We start from the raw sequence: 22746 nt of genomic DNA, 5'->3' as shown, positions 1-22746 counted from the left end.
AGGAATTGTAATTTGGAACTTACACTAGACACAAACCAGCAATATGGAATCTTGAACTCGGACCAATAATGAGCAATTTAAATACCTGTGTATCTATACCATCATAGTCATGCGAACTAGGACTCCTTGTTGAGAAGACAACGGAAACAAAATCTGTATAATCACCACCCTCAGCCTCATAAAATATTTCACCAGAAATGCCTCTTCCCATAACCATATCCTGTTCTTCTATCAAGGCTTCAGCAGAATCAAACCCAGCAGAGGCAGTATCCAAATTCTGAGAGTGACAGGCTGCATCAGATAGAGATGCAAATTCAGGCAAAGCATCCGTAAAAGTATCATCGTCTTCATTAGCTGCTACCAGCATCTCCTTCTCGTGAAGATCAGTCATTGCAGGGGAAGAAAATGTGCTGTCATTTTTCAGCACTGAGCAAGCTAAATACCGTGGACTTGCAGAAAGACAACCTTGAAGCTCATCCCTAATTTTCAAAGAATGGAGCTTCATCCTGATAGTCAGATCCCCTTCACAATGAATCATGTGCACCTGTAAACAATATGACGAAAATCATAATGGCAAAACATTGCATGAGTTCACAAGCACCATGTGTCACTGATCAAAACTTCACCCAAAAAAAGTTACAAGTACTAAGAATAAAACAACTCTTTAATTACAATAAAAAAATAAATATATTAATATATATAAAAAAAAATTGTAACTTCACGTAAGGCTAAATATGTTTCTAGAAACATGTGCTTGCTGCCTTTCAATGTATGAAAAAGTGTGATACAGACCTTCCCACCACCAGCAAGTACGTCAAGAATAAGAGTCTCATCAAGTTTGTCATCATCGTCATCTCCTGTCTGCACAACATTTTACAAAAAAAAAACACTTTAATGAGTAGGCCTTGGATCAAAAAGTAGAGTTCTTACCATTTCAGTATGATAGCTTAAGTGAAGGATTATTTTAATGATTGCCCTGCAGAATCTTTCGCAAGGTAACCACCACACAGTTGACAAATAACATTCAAAGAGGAAAAGGGTCTCACCTTTCCATATATAAAAAGCTTTGTTTCCACTAAAGCTCCATTAACAACAAGTTCAGCTGTTTTTAGACTAGTGGTCTGAGGTTCAGTAAAGTCAGATACCTCATCACTTGTCTCTCCCGGTACACTAACTGAGGGAGGTGCCTATATTGAGAAGAAGAAAAAAAAGAAAAATTCATTAAAAACCCAAAAAATGAAGCATAGGGAAATATAAGAAAGATCTTAAGCCATACAGAAGCTTGATACGTGGCTAGTATCAATCCCTTCAACCAAGTAGCCTTTTCATCCTCATCACGAAACGCAATTATCCACGTACTAGAAGCCTCCAGAGCCTGATGCAAAGATAAAAGAAAATAACTTCAGAGAAAAAGAATGAAAGTAAAGTAGAAAAGATATCCCCAGCACCCTGCACAAGGGCATGCCTTAACAAAATGAAAATGTAACTACCTGAATATTGTTAATTCAGTTTCTACCAACTTTTCATTAAGCTTTAAATCATTATGAACCACTTCATTAAAAGTTCAACACATAAACTTCACATCTTTTTAATTTTATGGAGGATTTTTTTTTTTTGAAAAAGAGAAGAGATCCTTTTGTTTAGACAGGATCCTTCCCGATATATTTTATGGAGGATTGGGATGGTGGCTACTTTGTGGGCATTACGGCTAAAAGAAACAATAGAATTTTGAAGGGGTGGAAGAGAATGATGAGAAGTTGTGGGCTAAAATCAGGCAATGGGTGGTTATTTTGTTTTTTATTGTTAAGTACTTCCAAGATGTTGCATCTCTGATTATGTAGAATCTGTTGTTGTGGATTCTTACACTTTTGCTTGTATTTTATCTAAATACTTGTTTTAAAAAGAGGGACAAAGGTCAAATGTCTTTGACTGACCGTACCAAAAATTATTATTAGAAACCTCATATAAGGCGGAGGAACACCATATTACAGTAGCTTGTGGATTTTCTCTAATCCATATACAAGCTGGGAGAATTATCAAAGAAAGCGAGGATTTTCAAAGTCTCATTAGTATTATTGTTCTTTTCTTTGGCAATTTCTACAGTCCAATAAAATCAGACTACTTGTGTTTTCCCATTTATTACTTTTTCCTTGGGCATACATATATGTAAACACACTTGCTACATGTATACAAAGATGTACTAAAAATTTCTGCAGCCACTATGTCACACTTCAAATATACTGACTAACCTTAGGGAAAAAAAGAAATTCTACTCATAAGGGAATAATTAAAGAAGTTCGAGAAAAATAAAATCAGACTGAGACATTGACATTCACATAATAAAACTGGAATCTCTAACTAAATCAGCAAGCAAAAACATTTAAAAATCAAAACTACTGACTTGCCTTTTGAAGCTCCAATCCCCTATGACTAATAGCAATACAAAACGGCAAGCCACCAATGTTTGTTGGAGGAACATCAAAAACTTGCCTACCAGCCATGCTGCACCAGCCCAAAAAATTCAGTCAGGAACTTTTTTGCTAAATGGTTACACAGAATATATCAACTAAAAAGAAAAAGAGAGAAAGAAAACAAAAGTGAGCTATAAGATTACAAGATAGACAAAATATATGAGGATAAATGCAAACCTTGAGTACCGCTGGTAAGTGGGAGACTTTTCAGACTCCAAAACATAAAGATACAATTCTGATAGTACAAGGAAACAAGGTTGCCAAGTAGCCACAGAATTTCCAATTCCCTAGATCCATTCAACAGAGGACTACCAATTAGATGCCGACACAACAACAAACTGTCAGCAATTTTTCTGTTAAAAAATTATATAAATAAAGGACAAACCTTCCAGACTAAGATTTTAGCATCAGAAGCAAGGTCCGCAGAACTCCATGAGGTAAATTCAGATTGAAAATCATTACCGGCAGGCTGACTACACGTGTCCATTGTACCATAAAATATGTCTAGTAATTCCATAAGTCGACGATATCTTGATGGTGAAAAGTGCACCCCGAGGTTCGGCACTTGAACAGAAATGCGTGTTGATGGGTAACTTGGATGGGGAACTTTGATCTTTATTTAAAAGAGAGAGAGAGAGAGAGAGAGAGAGAGAGAGAGAGAGAGAGAGAGAGAGAGAGAGAGAAGTAATAAGTCTTCAGTAAAGTGAGCATAACAGTCTCACAACCAACTACAATAGTAACTTTAAATTTAATTTAAAAAAAAACAAGAAAAGGGAAAAGCTCACCTGATCAACAAGTACTGCCATACCACACCTATCTATAAGAGAATAAAAATTGTCAACTTTTTCTGGTGTAGGAGGTATAACTTGATTCGAGTCATAACTTGGCACAACTAAACTACAGTTCTGACAGTCGGATCCACAATCTGTGAAAAAAGCAGCAATATCTCGCCCAGATATAAAAAACCGAGAGTAAACACTTTTCCTCTGTTCATCAGACTGACTCTCCTGCAGCATTAAATTACTCAATTCTGGATGATGCAAAATCAACTTGAAACAGACTAAGCTATTACACATTACAAACACATACCGTGGTGTACACTGTGAAATGACCAAAGTCCAACAGAAAATGATAATCGCATTTTGAAGAGCCCAATATTCTGATAGGGACTCTAACTTTTGGGGCATCAAAATCGATATCAAGAGCAAATCTGAAATATTTGGGAGAAGGGTGGGGGAAGCAAAAGAAATTACTGCTAAGTAAAGAAAGATCAATGCTACAAACTCAAACCAAGTATACATACGCAGAAATCTTAGCGCTTTTCTTATCATTTTCTACATCAAATGAAACTTTATTGACGAGGAAGAAAGCCTCATCATGTCCCAACTCCTTGTTTTGAACCCAAACAAGACAGACCCTTCCTCGTTACACACTCACCACAGTTCAACAAAAGAGAATTACTGACACTAACTGTTTCCACCATAATGGTAATTAGATCTATGGTAAAATTAGACTTCTGTCTTGATAATAATTTATGCATCAACACATTTTTCTTTTTTTTTCCCTTATTATTATGCATGAAAATATGCTTTGCATAGTAATAACCCATGACTGGAAAGACCAGACGTTCAAATTACATGAGAATGATTAAAGAATTATACACATAAAACACACAAACACAGTTGAAAATAACATGGTTACCTGCTTTGTTCCTCTAATACCATTTGAAATTGTTCTTGTGCCCTGCGTGTTACACTCTCAATTTTCATCTGTGTAAAGATAAACAAACAGGGTGAGCATCATTACCACTTACTCCAATTTTATGCAAAATAATGGCATTACCTGCAAAGCAGTCGCAGTTTCCAATGCAACAGTAGGACTGACTGCCTTACTTCTCTTAATGAACTCTAAAAATCTATCATAACTTTCCATCAAAATCTGAAAACACACAAAAATTTAGTATGCTCCACATTTCAAGTGATGCAAAAAAAAAAGACAACAATTTAGAAAATAAGAAGATAATATATTGGCTGAAGAGAAGAGCCAAACTATAAAATAAAGCTCTAAATAGAAACTAACTAGTGAACGTCAATCTCTCTCTCCTCCCCCTCCTCTCCTCCCCTCCCTCTCTCCCACCCTCTTATGTAAGACAAAGGAATTACCGTAACATGGCAAGGAGAAATTGTTGCTGAGAGCTTCCAATCGACATTCTCTCCAACTGGTGATTGTATAAAACTAGCAGCCAATGCATTCAACTTCTGCTCGCTACAAACACTCTGCAAATGAAATATCAGTCATAAGCCAGCGAAAATAAATATAAATTAAAATCTTTGAAACCATTTTTGCCTGGTTATTCAAATATCTATGTATTTATATGTATAGTTGTGTGTGTGTGTGTGTGTGAGAGAGAGAGAGAGAAGGAGAGAGAGAGAGAGAGAGAGAGAGAGAGAGAGAGAGTGCATCCATTTGCATATGCATGTGTGTGTGGCTTTGAATTCAGCTAAGAAAATAAAGGATTCTTTAATTCATTCTGATTGTCCAAAACTGGCACAATGTAGTTTAATTGTTCAATTTTAGTTTTTCCCTGTTTTGTGATGTCTCTATTAGAATAGATAGACCTCCCTCCCCCCTTGTACAATAGTAAAAAGTCAGTTCACTTGGTATTTTCGACACAACATAAGCAAAGAGAACCTACATTTAAATTACAATTTCCAAAAAGATTAGACCCTTAAAAAGAGGTCATAAAACCTATCATGATGGATACCACAGCCCAAAATTATAGGTGAAGCAAACAAACCTCAGCAAGTGAGCCCTCCGGTGCAGATAAACCATAAAATTTCAGCAACACATTACAGTGAGTGCTACGATGTCTGAACTTGGTTACCACCTCAAGTTGCTCGAATCTACCACAAATAATCTCAGTATGATTTATGCTTATGATCCTGGCAGCAGCACGACTAACATGTACAGTTACCAAAAAATGGATCATATTTTGTGCCTCCTTCCCTGAGAGTGAAGTCAACTCATCGTCTGGCTGACAACTTAGCAACTTGTTGATTGCCTGCCATTCTTCTTTAGTCAGTGTTTCCTCCAATAATTGTGGTCCCTCAGGAGAATCTCCAACAGGGGGTTCTTCAGAGGGGGTGCCCCTGCCATAGTCAACATATAAAACCACAGAAAAATGAGCAGGCAAAACTTTAAACAATTGTTATACTGAACATAGCAGCTTATTAATACCAAGCCGTGCAATAGCCCTAACAAACAAACCAGCAGAGAGAACAGTGATTTATTTCAAGAAATAGGTAGAAAAAAAGGGAGTGTTGACAAACCATGTAAATGAAAGCCAGCCTTTCTTTTTTAATCTCCTCTGTTCAGCTGCTTCCTTTGATTTTGCAGACTCAACCTTTGCATGTGCAAGTAACCTAAAATGATAAAAACAACCCAATTAAGAATAATCCAAACAAACAACGTAATTTAATCTTTTAAATAAATAAAATACAGAGAACACGCGGCCCAGAAAAGATGAGAGACAAGAAAGCAGCAGGTCCCTTTTAACAAAGTCTCCGGTTATAAATACGCAAGTTGCTACCCAAATTTTGATCTTCTCCCACAACTTGTTTGCTGACAAACTCCTTCAGTTGTTTTTTTCCTCTGTTTTTCTTTTTCTTTTTTTTTTTTTTTTTGTTGGGGGGGGGGGGACAAAATCTCAGTTTGTACTGATAGAGTTATTGTTACAAGAAAAATTAGGAAAAACTCCACATTAAATCATGCAAATACAAATAAATTACAAAATTACATAAAAAACTCTTATCTGTTTCTTAAAAAAAATAAATAATAAAGCCTATTAAACTTGAATATAATCTGCAGCACATATAAGCATTTCATTGCAGTTTATTTTTTAAATAATAATCTAGAGGACCAAGATAATTACATTTACCTCCACAAAAGGATTACTTTAGAATCCAAATCTCTCTCAATATCTCTGATTTCGGCAGTATTAATATTGGGTAAATGTTGCAACGAACCAGCATATAGTTGAATGTAACGTCGACGTAGCTGACAAAGATGCCTAATGCGGTCCCACGAGAATCTATAACTGAATCAAGGAAGCTTATTTAGATTCAATGAAACTTAATATTTCCCTTTTTTTGTAAGGAATGAAACTTAATATTGTTTACATACCAATTTGCAACGTAAACTTCAGAACAATATAATGAGAAAGTTAACCAATTTCTTATGAAAAACAAAATTACCATGAACCAGATCCAGAAACACATTTCCTTTTTAAGTAGAAAAACCGCATACTTGTATTAACACATTTACGTAAGTTTCTAATGATAAATAACTTATAAATATTTCCATAGTAACATCTACATTACCACATTTTTCTCTGTTGCAGGCCAGCTTGAGCAGCATAACGCCACCACAAACATGGATTCTGAGACACTGGCACCATAGGCCTCAAATGGGATACTTCGACATGTGTCCTGTATCTGGAAACAACTTCCAGCAGTTTTATCCAATCATGATATTGCGCCTAATAAGAAAAAATAAAGAAAATTATGCCATCAACCCAGTTTCTACTCGATGCTTTTTTTTTATTTCTGAAAATATATACATACATATATAGATGTATGTATGAACTTGTATTAATAAATAAAGTCCACGTATAGTAGCAAATCGGAAAGTAAAAATTTTACAGCATAAAACACCAATCTCTTGCTATCAGCAATATCTAAATTATTCTGAATCTTTCTCAACTATTTGAAATATTATATTGAAAAAGTAAAAATTAACTCATAAATAAAATCAAGGACAATCAGAACCTCTGACATTGTTACAGACACATCACTTAGGACCAGAGATGCCTTTTCAAATGGAACATCAGGATCATTTCTCTCTTGCTTTCCAAGGCGGTGATATTTTAGGTTTCCATATATAGGTGACACCACGTAATTGCGATTCACAGCCCATTTGGACACCATTCCACTTTCAGGTACAGGCTCATTTATACCATCTTCAAAAATCTGGGTTTAAGCAAATAGAAGAGAGAAAAAGAGAAAGAAAAGGGAAAATATATAATTAAAATAATGTCAATAAGTAAGATTTCGGCAAAATGTTTTCATCATTACTAACAGTAACAGAAAGTGTATAGAAAACTAAACGATGCCTAATGATATAAAAACATAAAAACAAACCTCAACCCATTCTTTTGGACTGAGATCTTCCCATTCTTTTTCTATCTTCCAAGGAAGACTATCTGAATCATGGTACACAGCAAGCCTCTCCAGTTGCAACGACTGCAACATGAACAGAAAATGAAGCCTAAAGAAGTTTAGTTGTAAATAAAATACAGGTAAATATTTCCTTATGGTTGCATGGTGATAAGAACTTCATCACTTATAATTCATGTATCTTTTTCATTTTTATTTTTTGGTTTTCATGTGTTCTGTTTCAAAAAAAAAAAATACAAGAGAAAAAATTAAAATTCTTTTTCATGATGGCAATGTTTACTCTGATTTATTTAGAGAATGGGCATCTTTGAAATTTTTCTTCTCTTAAAAGAATCATGTAATTCTTCATTTCACTATCCTGTCATTTCAAAATCTTATTTAGAAAAAAGCTACCTTCCGCAGCTTATCAAGAGCACCACTTGTATCGAAGGTCTCATTCCCTTGTTCATCCATTGTAACAGCAGCAAGCTTAGCTAAAGTAATGCCCGAAGAAAAAGAATGCCCAATGTTACTACAAAACACAAATTTGTTCTTTAGGAGGACATAAAATTCAAGCATTTAGAGATCCAACGGTTGAATAACAAATTAACAAAAATTAACTTCAGATAGTAAGAGACACTGCAAGAAGAATATTCGACTAACCTGAAAGAATCCTCATATCTGATATGTACATTGCTAATTGTTATCTTAAGGTTCCCGATAATAGTAGCAATGAGAGAACCTAGCCATGAATTCCCAGGAAGTGACTGCAAAACACCATCATCACACAATAATGTATAAAATGCCATGTTTAGTGAAAGAGCCAGCCAAAGAAGATAAAAAAAATTGAGGTATAAACTACGGGAAAATAACTACTAATAAAATCAATGAAGCCTTGTGGGTTAAACTAGTGGCGTATTATATTTAAATCCATACACTTCCTTGCTTTGACTTTGATTTTGCTTCAAGGGTTGCTGATTCTGCTTCCTGCATGCATAAAATAAAATCTTAATTTTAAAGAAAAAGTGAAAAACAAAAAAACATCATTGCCATAATTGAAATTTTAAAAATGAAGAAACAATTGATTGATAACATCATTTTTATGTGGGCAAGTCAAAAACTAGTGTCTAAGGAAATCTGAAATACATATCCATGTTAGTGACTAATTGTTGTCAATCATAACCTCATCTTTGTTAACATTGTGATCATACACTAAATTATTATAAGTTCATCAAATGCCTTGAGTAGCTACAGCCTCTTCTTTTTGTCTTTTTCCCTTTTTCTTTTCTGTCTTTCCTTTTTTCTTTTTTGTTCAGAAAAAAAACATCCACTTGTATTAAAAAGATAATAAGACATCCTACATTATGTTCTGTTTATAAATTCTTTCCCAACATTTATCTTCTAACATTAGTTTTCCAATTCACAGAAATGCTTGATCTCTTGATAACTTGATCTGTCAATACAGTGTGCCAATCCTGACTTACCAGCAACATTTTCCTATCAAAACAGAGAGGTGAAGATTATGGGAGGTGACTGCTTTGTGCTTGTCCATGTGATTGAAAAGGAATAAGAAATCTTTGAGAAAAGCAATGATATTGTGGAACCAACCCTTATGGGATAAAATAAGATTATGGTAATTTTGGCTTTTTATGCAAGAGTGTTCTTTTTGCTGTCTTTATGAAGGCTTGAAGTTTGTCAACATAATTTTAATTTTGGTATAGACATCTTGTCCGCGTTTAAAATAAATAAATAATAATAATAACCGCTCTATTAGGTTCCTTATCATAGGACAACATGATGTTTACATTAGGTTGTGGATGGAAGAATATGTTTGAACACCAGTGGTTAGAATAATTTCTTCTACCAATTATAACTTTATAGAATGCTTAAAATCCCTTCACGCACCAAACATGGCCAAAATAAATAAATAAGAAACAATAATAAAGATATCTAAAAAGGCTTAAGACACTTTTGAATGCATGAATGACACATAATATTCTATGCAGAAAGAGAATATGCACACCAATAATTTTACCTCAATTTGTTGAAGTTTAGCTTCAAAGAGCTTTTCCCTGTCTTCCTCCTACAAAACAGAAGGGTGTTAATGTGGAAATAATATAATAACACAAGCTGACCTCAGACCATAATGTTTAATGAAATATATCCAACTAAAGGAAAAATCATCCTACCTTGAGAGTCCGGCCATCAGGAGCAGGATGAGCAAGAACAAAGACGCGATCTATTAAAACAATCACAGGTTCTTTGCCCAAACTTTTCCAGGGAACCTATGGTTTAAAGCAACAAAAAGTTAATCAGGAAAATGCACGCTAGTTGCAATTAAATATTAAGGAATAACACTTCACACAACTTCAATAGCCTTTAGAATACAGTCAAGAATGCAAGCAATAAAAGGCCTGAAATATTTAGAACCAGCAGTCACTCACAAAGGAACAAATGGAGAAAATCTATAAAATCATTACGTTCCAAAACCTCATAAATTCTACCTGTTCTTTAGCCCAACAAAGCAAACACCTAGGGTCATCCTGTCTAGTGAGGAACCTAATATAAATACTTTTTTATAACAAAACTACTTGTATCACTAAATAAAGTTTGCATGATACAAGTGAATGGTAGAAAAAACTACGAAAAAATCCTGCAAACTATAAGCAGAAATGCATATAAAATTTCAAAAGGACAAATATCTCAACTGATCTGAGAAAGAAATATTCTTAAATTCCTTCACATTATGAACCCACAATGCAACATTCAGTTTAACTATCCCATTAACCTTTCTAAATCATTCACACCCTCTTCAAAAATTCTCATAACCTCTAAATCATTCACCTGCTCTTCGAAAACTCTTAAATTCCTTTCCAACTACAATACCCCATAAAATAGCTGGCTGCTATTGTTACCTGCCACAAAATTTGTTTGTAGTTCCTACCTTTCAACCACAACAAAAACACTTCCACACATGGTGCTGGAATACACCAACTCAAATCAAAGGTCTCCAATAGTTTATAGCATATTTGTATTGAACTTGTTACTTGTACAATATATGAATAAATGTTTAACAATCTATGTACTATGGTTTTCCTCCGCCACAAGTGAGGCTTTAATAAGATCGGGGGAGACCTACCATGTGGTCTCCTTCTCTTTTTTTTTTTAAAAAAAAAAAAAACACACACCAATCTGGGGATATTGACATGTAAAGCCTTTTCTTTTGTAGGACATCATGAACATTCACTTTCCACCATAACACTTGCCAGACAAAAACTTTTTCTTTAGGAGGTACAGTCATTTTCCAAAGTGACCAGGAAGTCTACAACTGTCTCGTTGTCCTTATGATTATCAAAATAAGTTTTGCAAGTGAATGATTCAGAATTATCCTCCAATCAAACCCTACAATCTTCCAACAATTTACATCTTATACTTCCCAACCTCTCCAGCAACTGAATAAGCTCTGACATTTCTTTGTCATTAAGATTATTAGGTCACTGATTCCAACTTACATTATCTCCATCACCTTCGTGAAAGTCAAAGATGCAACTGTTCCTAATAAAGAAAATTCTGCCAAATTAGGAAATCCCTGTTATAAAGTATCAGATCCTGCCCACCTATCTTCCCAAAGCTGAATAGATCTACCATTACTTACCTTACAAGACACCCTACTCGAAACTCTTCATAACATGACATGATACCCTTTCTAGGACTCCTGACAGTCATATTGCTCCCATAATGGAACAGCGGTGTCCTCACGCCCCCAGTCCAGCCCATAGGAGAGGTAATACTTTCAACCTCACTGCAGCTGGTCAGAAAGAGAAGGACGGGGGCTCCAGTGGACAAAGGTTAGTATCAACGTTTATCTGAGCTAGTCCGTGCAAGCCCCTTATAAAGAACACATGGAACTGGTCCACATGGTTGTAAAATACTTAAAAGACCCCTATGAATTATAGTGTATAGTGTATACTATGCAGACTGGGCTGAATCGAATAGTAACTATTTAGCAAACAATTTGGTTCAACATGATCAAACAAGCTATGTGGAGGTTGGCATACATCTCATGAAAAAGAAGCTCGAATGTGGAGTTATTTGTATACCATGTGTGCTATCTCAACAAATTGCAGATGTCTTCATGAAAGGGTTACTTAGCCAAAATTTTGATTTATTTTTGTAAACAAATTATTCACGATCATAATCAATATCTATACTATACAGTATACACAAACTTGAGGAGTATGAATGATATTTTTTATTTCCTAATAATTACTCCAGATCTAAACTTTCCTAACTGGTCGTAATTCTCCTTGATGTAAGGAAAACATAGGGAAAGTTAGGTCATTAGCCATCTATTTATGTCTCTGTTTTTCTCCCAGCCCAGCAAGTAATGATGGAAAGTAAAAAAAAATAAAGGTTTTCAATTATTTACAGAAATTAAAAACCAACCACCGATTGACAAAAAAAAAAAAGAAGCAACCAATGAGAGAATAAGAAAACCATTGCTACCTTTAATGTTATTGTACCAACAAAACCAGCCTTGACGGTGACTGGAAGCTTTAATGAGTTTAGTGCCTCTGCCTTCAGTTTCAAATCTTTAAGAACAACATCACCTGTTCAAAATTGAAAAATAAAAAATAAAAATATTTTTTAAAAAAGAGTACAAATTCTGGGGGAAAACGTAGACAAGATATCATTATTATCTTTCTTGTATTAATGTGAAATAGTAATACAAGCAAAAATTGGTTAAGGAAATCCAGTGTGAAGCCGAGATATCATTATTCTGGAAATCAAATTTGCATAGCATTTAGTTTGTAACAACGCAAAAGGTTACAGGTATGTTTCACACGTCCAGTAAGTAGATTGTCTCAACCGGCAATGATATTAAACAAATATAGTATCTAGAACTGTAAGAAAAAAGAAAAGGCAAAACGCGTGAAACAAGCTCATAAAAAGCAAACCTTGCCAGACACTGATTCTTAAAGCTTCTGCTGAGAGTCCATGGACATATTCGCCCAGGTATCTTCGAAGCAAATGTAGCACCTGCCAAAGAAAGCATGCATTAAGAAACAACAAAATCTTCTTATATTGCTGTTGAGATAACATCTTCATTTTAGTCTCAACTCTTAACTCAAGTTATATTCCACTAAAACTCCTACAGTCTTCAAATTTTAAGCAACCTGTCAGCTATAAAACCAATAGGCCATTTCTCATGGAAACTAAGCAATCCATATAAATTGCATATGAACCATTCTTAGTAAGTAGCACGGATTTTTCAGGTTAGCCTTTTTGCGAATATTAGTTCTTGTGAGACACACTATGATATGATGACTATTGCACCATAATCCATGGCCACAAAAACCCTCCAAGACATTCAAGTAACCACCAAATTGGAGAATTAAAATAAAAGTAATGATTATAACTGAATGTTATTCTAAATTAATCAAATGAACAGCTATGAATACATAACACTGATTAAATTAAAACAGAGAACAAAACCGAAAATAATAATAATACTGCATTTCCATAACATTACACGGTCACAAAAAAAAGGCCTCGGAAACACTTGAATTTCATTCAAATAAGACGAATCAAAGAAACGACAGTAATTAAATTAATCAGACACGAAAACGGAAGAGAAAGCTTACATGAGCTTCAAACATGGTTGCGAATCGTATGATGAAGAATAATCAAAAAATGAAATTAAAAGTCCGATCAAGGTGGAAGGGAGGAGAGTATTGCCATTGCAGAGAAGATCGAAGACTGAAACGGCTGAAGGTGAAACAACCAAAGCTGAAACCCTCTTCTTCTTCTTGTATTGTACCTCGAACGAATGATACTTTTGTGTACAGAGAGAGAGAGAGAGGACGGTTTGAAAGAAAAGAGAAGAAATTAAAAAAAGAAGAAAAAAAATTGAAGAAAGAGGTAGAAAATGTTATTTATAGGGGTGACGGTGAGGTCGGTCATTGGGAAAAATAATGTTTTAATTGGTTTGCCATTTTCTGATTTGGAATCAGTTTCAGGTTTTTATATATCTTTTGCTATCCATCCACTACTCCCTAATGTAACCACCTGTCCCCACTACTCACTCACCCCTCAACTTTATATTTTATTTTCCTATTTTGGAAAGTTTATTTTAAAATATACATACTTTATATGTTATATACTCAAATAATTCCATTTTAACTTAATACAATTTTTTACTGCTTTTTGCTCTCAATTTTTACATAAAGTTATACTTTTAAAAAAAATTGAAAGAGATTGTGAATTTCACAATAGCAATAGTTCTAGCTCTACTCACTAAAATTTTCCAATTTTCATTACCAAGAGGAACTATTCTAATAAAATTAAGTTTGAACCAGAGAAGCTGAAGTCGGTAACATATTTTTAAAAAAAATATCATTTATAGATAAAGAATATTAGACCTCTCGGTCATTGTATACATAATATTTATTAGAATTGTTGATGCTTCAATCAATCTAGTCAAATTCTAAGCATAAATTCATTTAGCCACATTATAGATCACAAAATTATCAAATTGAAAAGTTAAATAGAAATTAGTTACAGCCCACAAATTACCTTGATGAACTTGTGTGAAGTGCCCTTACACCAGGCGTGAGTGCACCAGTTTTCCCTCACAAAGAAAGACCGTTCAGAGCCGCTTTCACGCTCAACGTTAGGAGAGAAAGATAGTTTAGATGAGAGGGGAGCAACGCAGGAAAACAAGTTAGCCAAGGGTACAGAATCGGGGAGTAAGAAGAACTCTGAAGGGTTGACCTGTGACTAACTTCGCTTCGGTTAAAAGGCATCGGGCTAAGGTCTCACGATGAGCCACTCGCTTAGATCTTTAGCTGGTCATGGCCATAATGTGCTGTTTTTTATGCTCGAGTCATAGCTTATCTAAATTCTTATTCCCACCTCTACAAGGTCTTCTAAGAAAATGAAGAGAAGACGATAGTAAGGAAGTGAAACTTTTGATGCTGGAAGCTGCCTTTGGGGAATTGGAGAGATTTTTTGGTACTGGCGCATAGGTGGGCACCGTTGTGCGCTTCAGTTTCCTAGTCGGGTCATGTTTTGAGCAAATGCTCCCTTTGGACATTTGTTGATTATAGCAAAATTGCATTTGAGAAGATGGAGGAAAGATTGGCACTAGGCGGATGGGAATGCCCCAAGTCTTACTGCTCGGTCATGGAACGTTGCGCCCAATGTTGGGTGTGTAACATTGTGATGTTTTTCTTAATTTTCCGCCTTGTAATCTCTTGCACCGTGTTAAAAACATTAACCATGTCATCTTATCAAATTTTTAAAATAACAGCTAAGCTTCTTTAAACTTTTTTTAAGCCTTTAGAATTAAAATTATATACATTTTTTAAGTATTTTGTTAAAAAATTATAAAAAAAAATATATTTTTTTAATTTAGAAGTCATTTTGAAAGAATCTAACATTGATATATTAATATTAAATTAAATAAATTTATCAACAACGATTGTGATGAAAAATATAACAAATTTTATTTTTTTGACATCACACACATATAGTTTAAACACCAAACTTTGTACTAATTACTAATTAGCTATAAAACCTTCCTAACAAATATTTTATCGTTATTTTGTACTCTTATTAATATTTTGTTGTTAATTTTTCATTATAAAATTTTGTAATTCATTACATGAAAATAATAAAAGAATAGGGAAAAAGAGCAAAGAACATTGTCTATATGTATCATATAGTATGAAAATTTGAACATGAAGTAAATTACATTACTACCCCTTAGTATTAGATTTGGGCTCACAACAGATGTGTGGGATGGGGTGGTGTGTTTCCAAAGATAAAGGAGTTAGTGTGGTGGGGCTAGCGTGATGACTCATTCTCACATTTATCTTATGAAAAAGTTTCTAACCTTTCTTTCTGCTAATATACAATTGGTTTACATTGATATTTCATATTGTATTCTTCTTAAATATAATATATCTTCCATGTTTGAAGGCTTTAATAGCTTCACTCCACCACGTTGGCTCTTCCCATTTCAACACAAGTCTTTATCACAATTACAAGTGAACTTTTTTTATTTGTTCGTAAGGAAGGGTTTATTGAAACTATACTTCTCTCTCTCTATTTTTTTTTTTTTTTTGAACTATTTCCATTTTTGAGACATTATTGAAATTGTACTTTTTTATCAATATTTGAGATATTATTTATTTATTTATTTATTTTTGAGATATTATTGAAGCCATACTTGCTTACCTTTTTGTTGGGCTATTGGGCCTGCGTGAAACATTAACTTTGGGCCTGTTATCTCTCATATGGCAAATACCTCTATTTTTATAGGGTTAATTTCATAAATACACAAAAATAACAAAAAAATAACAAAAATACAGTTTCACGGAATTTTAAACATTTTACAATTTTTTTGATTTTATTTACATAAAATACGGTCTTTTTATGTTGAAATTTTGTTCATTTGTTGTTAATTTTTTGTTATATGTATGTTATTTTTTGTTGTTTTTTTGTTGTTATTTTGATGTTATTTTCATATTATTTTTATGTTATTTTCTTGTTGATTTTACGTTGTTTTCGTGTTATTTTTTAGAAAACCGTAAAAATGTAAAAAAACATTCTTTGAACGTAAAAATATAAATATTTTACAAAAAATAGTGCCTTATGTAATTATTCCATTTTTATATCACTCCATATAATTACCCATTTTTAATTTATTTATTTTGTGTCCAATACCTATTTTCAATAGCAAAATTCCCCAAAACATATTCTTCTTACGAATTTAGTTTACTCTTATCACTTTTGTATCGTACTTGCCAAACATTAGATTTAGCTCTCCAAGGATAGAATAGAAAGAAGATTACCTCATTACATGGATTTTAATTACTTCCTTGGGACTTTTTCGCAGTACTTATCTTTTTTTTTTTTTTTTTTTTTTGAAGGATCGCAGTACTTATCTTAAAATGTTCAACATTATACTTAATATGACAGTGATTAGTAGTAGTTTCTTATGGTGCTACTATCTCTTAACATTAATCTTTTTCAAGTACCCTTTTTACAAATAAATAATAAAATAAAAACTTTACTAATAAATCAAAACTTCATATATATATATCATTAAAAATTACAATAATACCCAATTTAATAAATTGACATATATCATCATCATCATCATCATCCTCATCACACAATAAGAGGTCCTTATATATAAGACCCAAACAGGGATGGAGCGCCTAATAATAATAATAATATCACATACCCCAATAAGTGATCTCTTCAGCCGATCTCTCTATACAAATACAAGTAATTATACCACACACACACACATATATATATATTGTAAGTTTGTAACCCCCCCTAAATAAATAAATATATATTTTATAATGAATGAATTAATTATTGCAAGTATATTTATGGGGTTCAGCTAGAGTTTGAGCCTCCCCATCTTGCAAACAATTAATTGGAGGAATAGTAAGAGTTTGTTGAGTACCATAAGCATTCCAACAAAAGGGGTCTTCAAGCAACTGTCCCTCGTGTGGCAACAACTCAACATCGGACATAGTGATGTTAGTGCAAGCCACAGCATCACTACAAGCAAAGTGAATTGGGGTTGTCCGTACGTCGTATGTGCCTTTAATGGTTCGATATTGGATGTCGTTTACGTACACAGCTGAGGTTTGATTAAGACAATCAGCCTTGGATAGACAGTAGTATTGGTCAACATTGATGCAGTTTCTCACATTCTCCATTTCAATATTCTCGAATAGTATGTTACTCACTGAACCCGTACCACCTTGCCATGTCTTGATTCTTAGGCCGTTGTCTGATTCTCTTATCATTACGTTTCGAACTGATATGTTTGATACACATGCTTGTGAGTTATGCACTCCTAAGCTCCCAATGCTATAAATATATAACAACAACAAAATAAGTAAATATTTGTATCTAAGCTCACACTTTTTTTTAGATTATTAACGTTTTTTTTAACTTCTATTATTGTAAGAAAAAAAAAATTGTAAATCTGAAACGACATAATTTTGTAGTAATTTTTGAGCATTGAAAAAAAAATAACTAATTTTTAGTTGATTATTTTTTTAAAAATTTAATATATTAATATATTTTTTTTTATGTTGGTCTCATTAATTAGCTGTCATGGATTGAGAATTTTGTTGGTTAATTAGAAAATATCTCATGTATATGATAATATGATATTATGGTTTTTTTAAGAGTATACTACACTTAAATTGATGTAGACATTCTTCCCACTTAAAAATAATATAATTAGTTTGTATGATAAGTGTGTGCAATTATTTGAGTATATGCTTATAATATTATTCTTTTTTTTTCTTTTTAATTAAGTTATCATACTAAATATATTATTTTTAAATAATAAAATATTGTTTTCGAAATTTAATTTGATTTCTAGTAATAAAAAAAGTTAAAAAGAAAATGATTTTTCAAAAAAAAAAAATTGTAGAATTAATCTTAATATATGTTTTAACAATAAAAAAAAAATTATTATATGTATTGTATTAATAATAATACAAAAATCTATTTTTGAAGGGGTTTTAGTTGTTTTCATCAAATTATAAAATAGATGAAAATAATAAAATATAGTTTTAATTTTTTTTTTTTAGTTTGTGATTTTTTTTATATAAAATTTTATTCAAACTGTATAAAAAATATAACTTACTAAATATCATAGAATAGATATTTTCTCTATATACATGAAAGTATAAATTGATTTTCAACAAAATGAGTACGCACCTAATCCCGTGACTTGGGCCACAGGTCACACCTTCAATGTCCACGTCAGAGCATCCAGTACCAATAGAAATGCAGTCATCACCTTTGGTAATTAATTAATAAATAAAAATGTAATTAATTAATAAATAAAAATGTAATTAATTAATGAATGAATTGAAAAAGACAAGACTAAATAAATGGTAGTGTTGTAATAGTATAGGGAGGTAACTATACCATTGGCTATCATTGAGTTGTATATCCCCACCGATTTAGTATTCTCTATGTGGATCCCATCAGTGTTTGGGCTTAGCTTTGGTGATGAAATGGATATCCCATCAATTAGCACACCTTCACACCCATCGAATTTCATGTGAAACATTGGACTGTTTTTTATGCTAAGCCCTTTTACAACCAAGTTGTTGCTCATGAAGAATCGTATTAACTGCACCATTATTCAATTATCACTTCATTAATTAAAAAAAAAAAAACATACATTGAAATTGAACTCTCTTTAGTAAATAATAGTAGTACTCACAGCTGGGCTATCACATGGTCCTGACTTTGTTGATCCATTTGGACCCTGCATTTTCAGTTCAAGTTATTACCAATGAGCTTCAAAGTTTGGTTTCTAGTATTCTTCTGGGTGTAATTAAGTATCGGGTGTCATATAACTTAATAAAATAACTTTTAGAGAATATTGCCTACTAATAGAAAGTGCTAGGCACTACTAATGCCCAATAGCAATGCTCTATTTAAAGTGTCTAATAAAAAGGTAAATTTTGATAAATTTGACTATATTTTGTGTTAAATTTGGTACAATTTTTAGTAAATGCTAAAATATAAGATGGTTATATTTGTTTACCCTGTGAGGTTTGCAAGGGAGATCCCACCACTTTTCTCCATTGCCTTGAATAGTACCAGTTCCTGTGAAACTCATATTATCCAGTCTGTAAAACACAAGCCATTGCTTAAGGCTATCTGCTTTAGGCCATTCCTCTGGTCCATCTGGTGTCATTAATACCCCATCTACCTATATTAATCAATTCACAAAACAAACACAAAATCAATTTCATTTCCCTTTTTTATCCTAATTAATAATTAATAATCAATAACATTACTTACTTGGAACATTAATCCAGGGCTGCAGGGTCCAGAAAAGATAGTAGAAGTAATTTTAAAACAATAATCAGCAGGGGCCAAAACGACACCGGATTCAACACCACAGGCAGCTTTCCATGCCTCTTTAAAGGCTGCAGTGTCGTCTGCCACACCATCTCCAACTGCACCAAACGACATAACATCGAATGTCGTACAATTATCTCCCCCTCCTGTTGTCGTATCATCATCCTCTGGTGCTGGAGCAGGGTTGTTTACATAAGGGTCTGAAGGTACTACTACTGGTGATGATGAAGGAGGAGGAGAAGAAGAAGGGTCTGATGGCACAACTGAAGCTGAAGGTGTTGGGGATTCATTGTTGTTCTTGTTTTGCTTCTTGTGGTAATGAAATCTTCCTTCTACATTGTTAATAATAACAATCATCCAAAAAATTAGTAACAGCCCACGAATTATCTCCATTGGTTGATTCTTTTTCCTTCTTTGTATATAGCTTGTTCTGAAAAATTATAACAGAGGGAGAGTAGTAGTGAGTTATATTATATATATGTAGTACGAAATAATTGGAGCAGAGGAGTCTTAATTTTATAGTGATGAATGTTTTTAAAAGTTCACTATGATGTGTGATGATGACACGTGTTCTGTTTTTGTTGGTTGAAATGTGGTGGAGAAGAGAAAAAATGAAAAAGGTTTTTGAAGGGTTTTTCTTTGTGTGTGGCAATAATCTGGTAGTGTTACATTACATGTTCTTTTGTTTTTTTAACTAGATTCTTCCTAGTTATCTCTCACTTTCTTTTGTCTATTATTTTATTTTTTAAAGTTTTAGACCGTATATGACACCATGTTATGTGGTCCAAAAATCTAGCAGCTAATTCTTTTTCTCTTTTTTTTTTTTTCACTCTGTCCAACTTAAAACTGTTTTGATACACATAATAATATTTGACATACATATACACATGTGCATGCATGTACTGCTGCTTTTTTACTCTCTAGTGTAATTTTTATATATATATTTATAGAAAATGCAGCTATGTTTAAGCTTGTGAACTAGTTTGATTTGAGGTCAGTAAGATCTAGAACTCAGTGCCACTGCCACATGTCTTTCTCTGGTGCTTTACATGTTTCACCTCCCCAACAAGGCTAGCTCTCCATAACATAGATAGATACATAACCAAGTAATGTGCCTATTGATTATTGAGTATATAAAAATTCATAATAAATCCATTTAAAAAGACCATTTTGGAACTTAATTGTACTCATTTATACTAGTTTAATTTGTTTAGGAAATTTTTGAAGTTAATATGTCCTTAAAACCAGTGGCGGACCCAGAATTTAAAGTGAGGGGGGTGTAAATAAATTTAAAAAGAAAATATAAAATGTAGTTAGTGGGGTTTGAACCTTTACCCTCTAATCTATTTACCAACTACCTTAACCATTACACCAAGGTTACTATTATGTCTATAAATATCATCTTTTAATACAAATATATGTTGTAACTAATTAAAATACATATACATTTTTTTCTCGATTTTTTTTCAGGGGACGACTGCCCCCCCTCGCTACAATGTGGGTCCGCCCCTGCTTAAAACCAATTACCATATATTTTTGTACATTTCAAAAACAAAATTCCATCTAATCATGTGTATGTAGACACGTATGTATAATACCTTACAATATACTAATTAATTAAACTACCAATATTCCTTAATGCTATACGTACCTATTAAAAGACTGATACATATATTCTTTACGTTTGTATTGGCTGCATTTATTATTTATATATATAGTTACCCCACTTGTTAATTTATAACGACATGAGAGATGTTGTGTGTGTTGTGTACGTACGCGTACTTGATTAATTATACTACTTGAAATACATATATAATATATTTAATTCAAAAAAAAATATATGCATATACATAATATATAATAATAAAAGAATAATACACGCTACAAAATATTATTTTACAAATAATTAGCAATATTTTATAATAACTACTAAATTAAATTATGTGACTTAATACTTAATTTTTTTTCAAAGTCGTGTGATGCCATTGCCAAACACCAATAGTTTTTTATAGCATTTTTAGAGAGAAAAATCTCAATAATGAATAAGAAAGATATTATAGAGTATACGTGTATACATGATAAACTTTTTGGAATATATGTAGAGGAAAAGAGAGAGAAAGAGAGAATAATTGAAAATAATATATGATGATCAGAAGAGAAAGCATTATTAATTGGGTGAATGTGGGGGGTTTCATGATGTAAAATCAAAAACTCTCGTGACTCTTCATTGTTTGCTAGCTATTTGTGGCCACGGAAGCAGGAAGGCATGTAGCTATTATATATATATATTTATAATAAATAAATATATAGAGAGAGAAAGAGATCAAACAATAATAATATATATATATAAATTATATATAAAAAAGTATATATAGCTGCTCGACAATAGAATTTTAATCCATTCACGGGTTCATCATCCAATTTCTCTATGGTCCATAACTTGTTAGTTTCAACCAAACAATTTCCCCCACACTTAAATTAAATATATGCCAACACATCACTAATACAAAAAAAAAAAAAAAAAAAAAACTCTGTATTATATATAAATTAAAATAATTAATTATTATTAGTCAATTATAAGTTAACAAAGAATAAAGTAACCAAACTAAAGCCAACAACTTTAATTTGTATCTCACGTGATATATTTTTACACATTATATATATTTACATATATATATATACACACACAAGTATATAAATAATATCCAATGGCAAAATTCACCTGATTATTAACTTGCACAGATCAATGGGCAATTGAGGAGCAGCTTCAGTAGTAGTGATATAATGGTCCCATGCAATGCATGCATGCAAATTTTATATAAGACTAGCTATAACTTGGAGAAACATATATATATAGTTAGAGCTAGAGTGTGAGTATATATATATGTATGTATAGATATATATGTGACTAGCTTATTGCTTTGTGAGATGGCAGGGGGTGAGGAAGTGGGGTTTTTATAGGTGTTAAATTAACTATGTATATAGGAAAATGGAAGGAACCGATAAAGTCTGTTACGTTGCATGGTTTTGTCTGAATCTGTCACGTGGGGACTCAGAATCATACTCTCTTCTCTTCTCTTCTCTTCTCTCTCTATATAGAGATATATATGATCTCTCTATATTGCTCCATGATAGAAACA

General features: G+C 32.8%; 2 protein-coding genes across 4 annotated transcripts in view; both read right to left on the bottom strand.

The window, feature by feature from the left end:
• Positions 1–13669, bottom strand: part of LOC115723397 (uncharacterized) — a 34031-nt gene extending 20362 nt beyond the window's left edge. For both annotated transcript variants that reach the window (XM_061104507.1, XM_061104508.1), the window contains exons 1-26: positions 13330–13669; positions 12643–12724; positions 12191–12294; positions 9874–9969; positions 9720–9767; positions 8621–8671; positions 8348–8451; positions 8099–8216; positions 7670–7771; positions 7298–7498; positions 6851–7008; positions 6409–6567; positions 5801–5893; positions 5269–5620; positions 4634–4747; positions 4314–4409; positions 4173–4240; positions 3561–3681; positions 3257–3478; positions 2857–3084; positions 2649–2758; positions 2406–2502; positions 1277–1375; positions 1047–1187; positions 793–861; positions 86–544 (exon numbers count right to left, since the gene is read on the bottom strand). In XM_061104507.1, the coding sequence (XP_060960490.1) occupies positions 86–544; positions 793–861; positions 1047–1187; positions 1277–1375; positions 2406–2502; positions 2649–2758; positions 2857–3084; positions 3257–3478; positions 3561–3681; positions 4173–4240; positions 4314–4409; positions 4634–4747; positions 5269–5620; positions 5801–5893; positions 6409–6567; positions 6851–7008; positions 7298–7498; positions 7670–7771; positions 8099–8216; positions 8348–8451; positions 8621–8671; positions 9720–9767; positions 9874–9969; positions 12191–12294; positions 12643–12724; positions 13330–13344 (3507 nt within the window). In that variant the 5' untranslated portion in view covers positions 13345–13669. The remainder of the gene's footprint in view (positions 1–85; positions 545–792; positions 862–1046; positions 1188–1276; positions 1376–2405; positions 2503–2648; positions 2759–2856; positions 3085–3256; positions 3479–3560; positions 3682–4172; positions 4241–4313; positions 4410–4633; positions 4748–5268; positions 5621–5800; positions 5894–6408; positions 6568–6850; positions 7009–7297; positions 7499–7669; positions 7772–8098; positions 8217–8347; positions 8452–8620; positions 8672–9719; positions 9768–9873; positions 9970–12190; positions 12295–12642; positions 12725–13329) is intronic.
• Positions 13670–16759: 3090 nt separating this feature from the next.
• Positions 16760–22540, bottom strand: LOC115723414 (polygalacturonase At1g48100). 2 transcript variants are annotated; one of them, XM_030652899.2, is made up of 7 exons: positions 22329–22540; positions 19547–20036; positions 19287–19454; positions 18960–19004; positions 18659–18866; positions 18446–18527; positions 16760–17581 (listed from the first exon to the last, which is right to left on the bottom strand). In XM_030652899.2, the coding sequence occupies exons 2-7, from the start codon at positions 19997–19999 to the stop codon at positions 17071–17073; spliced, it is 1467 nt and encodes a 488-aa protein (XP_030508759.1). In that variant the 5' UTR covers positions 20000–20036; positions 22329–22540; the 3' UTR covers positions 16760–17070. The 2 variants fall into 2 exon arrangements, with proteins under 2 accessions (XP_030508759.1, XP_030508758.1); XM_030652898.2 differs by lacking the exon at positions 22329–22540 and having other exon boundaries at positions 19547–20595.
• Between the last annotated feature and the right edge of the window lie 206 nt (positions 22541–22746).

This window comes from Cannabis sativa, chromosome 9 (assembly GCF_029168945.1).
Source record: "Cannabis sativa cultivar Pink pepper isolate KNU-18-1 chromosome 9, ASM2916894v1, whole genome shotgun sequence".
Classification (NCBI taxonomy): Eukaryota; Viridiplantae; Streptophyta; class Magnoliopsida; order Rosales; family Cannabaceae; genus Cannabis; species Cannabis sativa.
This window is presented reverse-complemented; position numbering and strand designations above follow the sequence as displayed.

Excerpts from the sequence above, each read along its gene's own strand:
- LOC115723414 (XM_030652899.2), bottom strand. The coding sequence starts at position 19,999 with ATGGAGATAATTCGTGGGCTGTTACTAATTTTTTGGATGATTGTTATT. Across the intron at positions 19,455-19,546 it reads GCCCTGGATTAATGTTCCAA|GTAGATGGGGTATTAATGAC; the intron begins GTAAGTAATGTT and ends TGATTAATATAG. Across the intron at positions 18,528-18,658 it reads CAACTCAATGATAGCCAATG|GTGATGACTGCATTTCTATT; the intron begins GTATAGTTACCT and ends TAATTACCAAAG.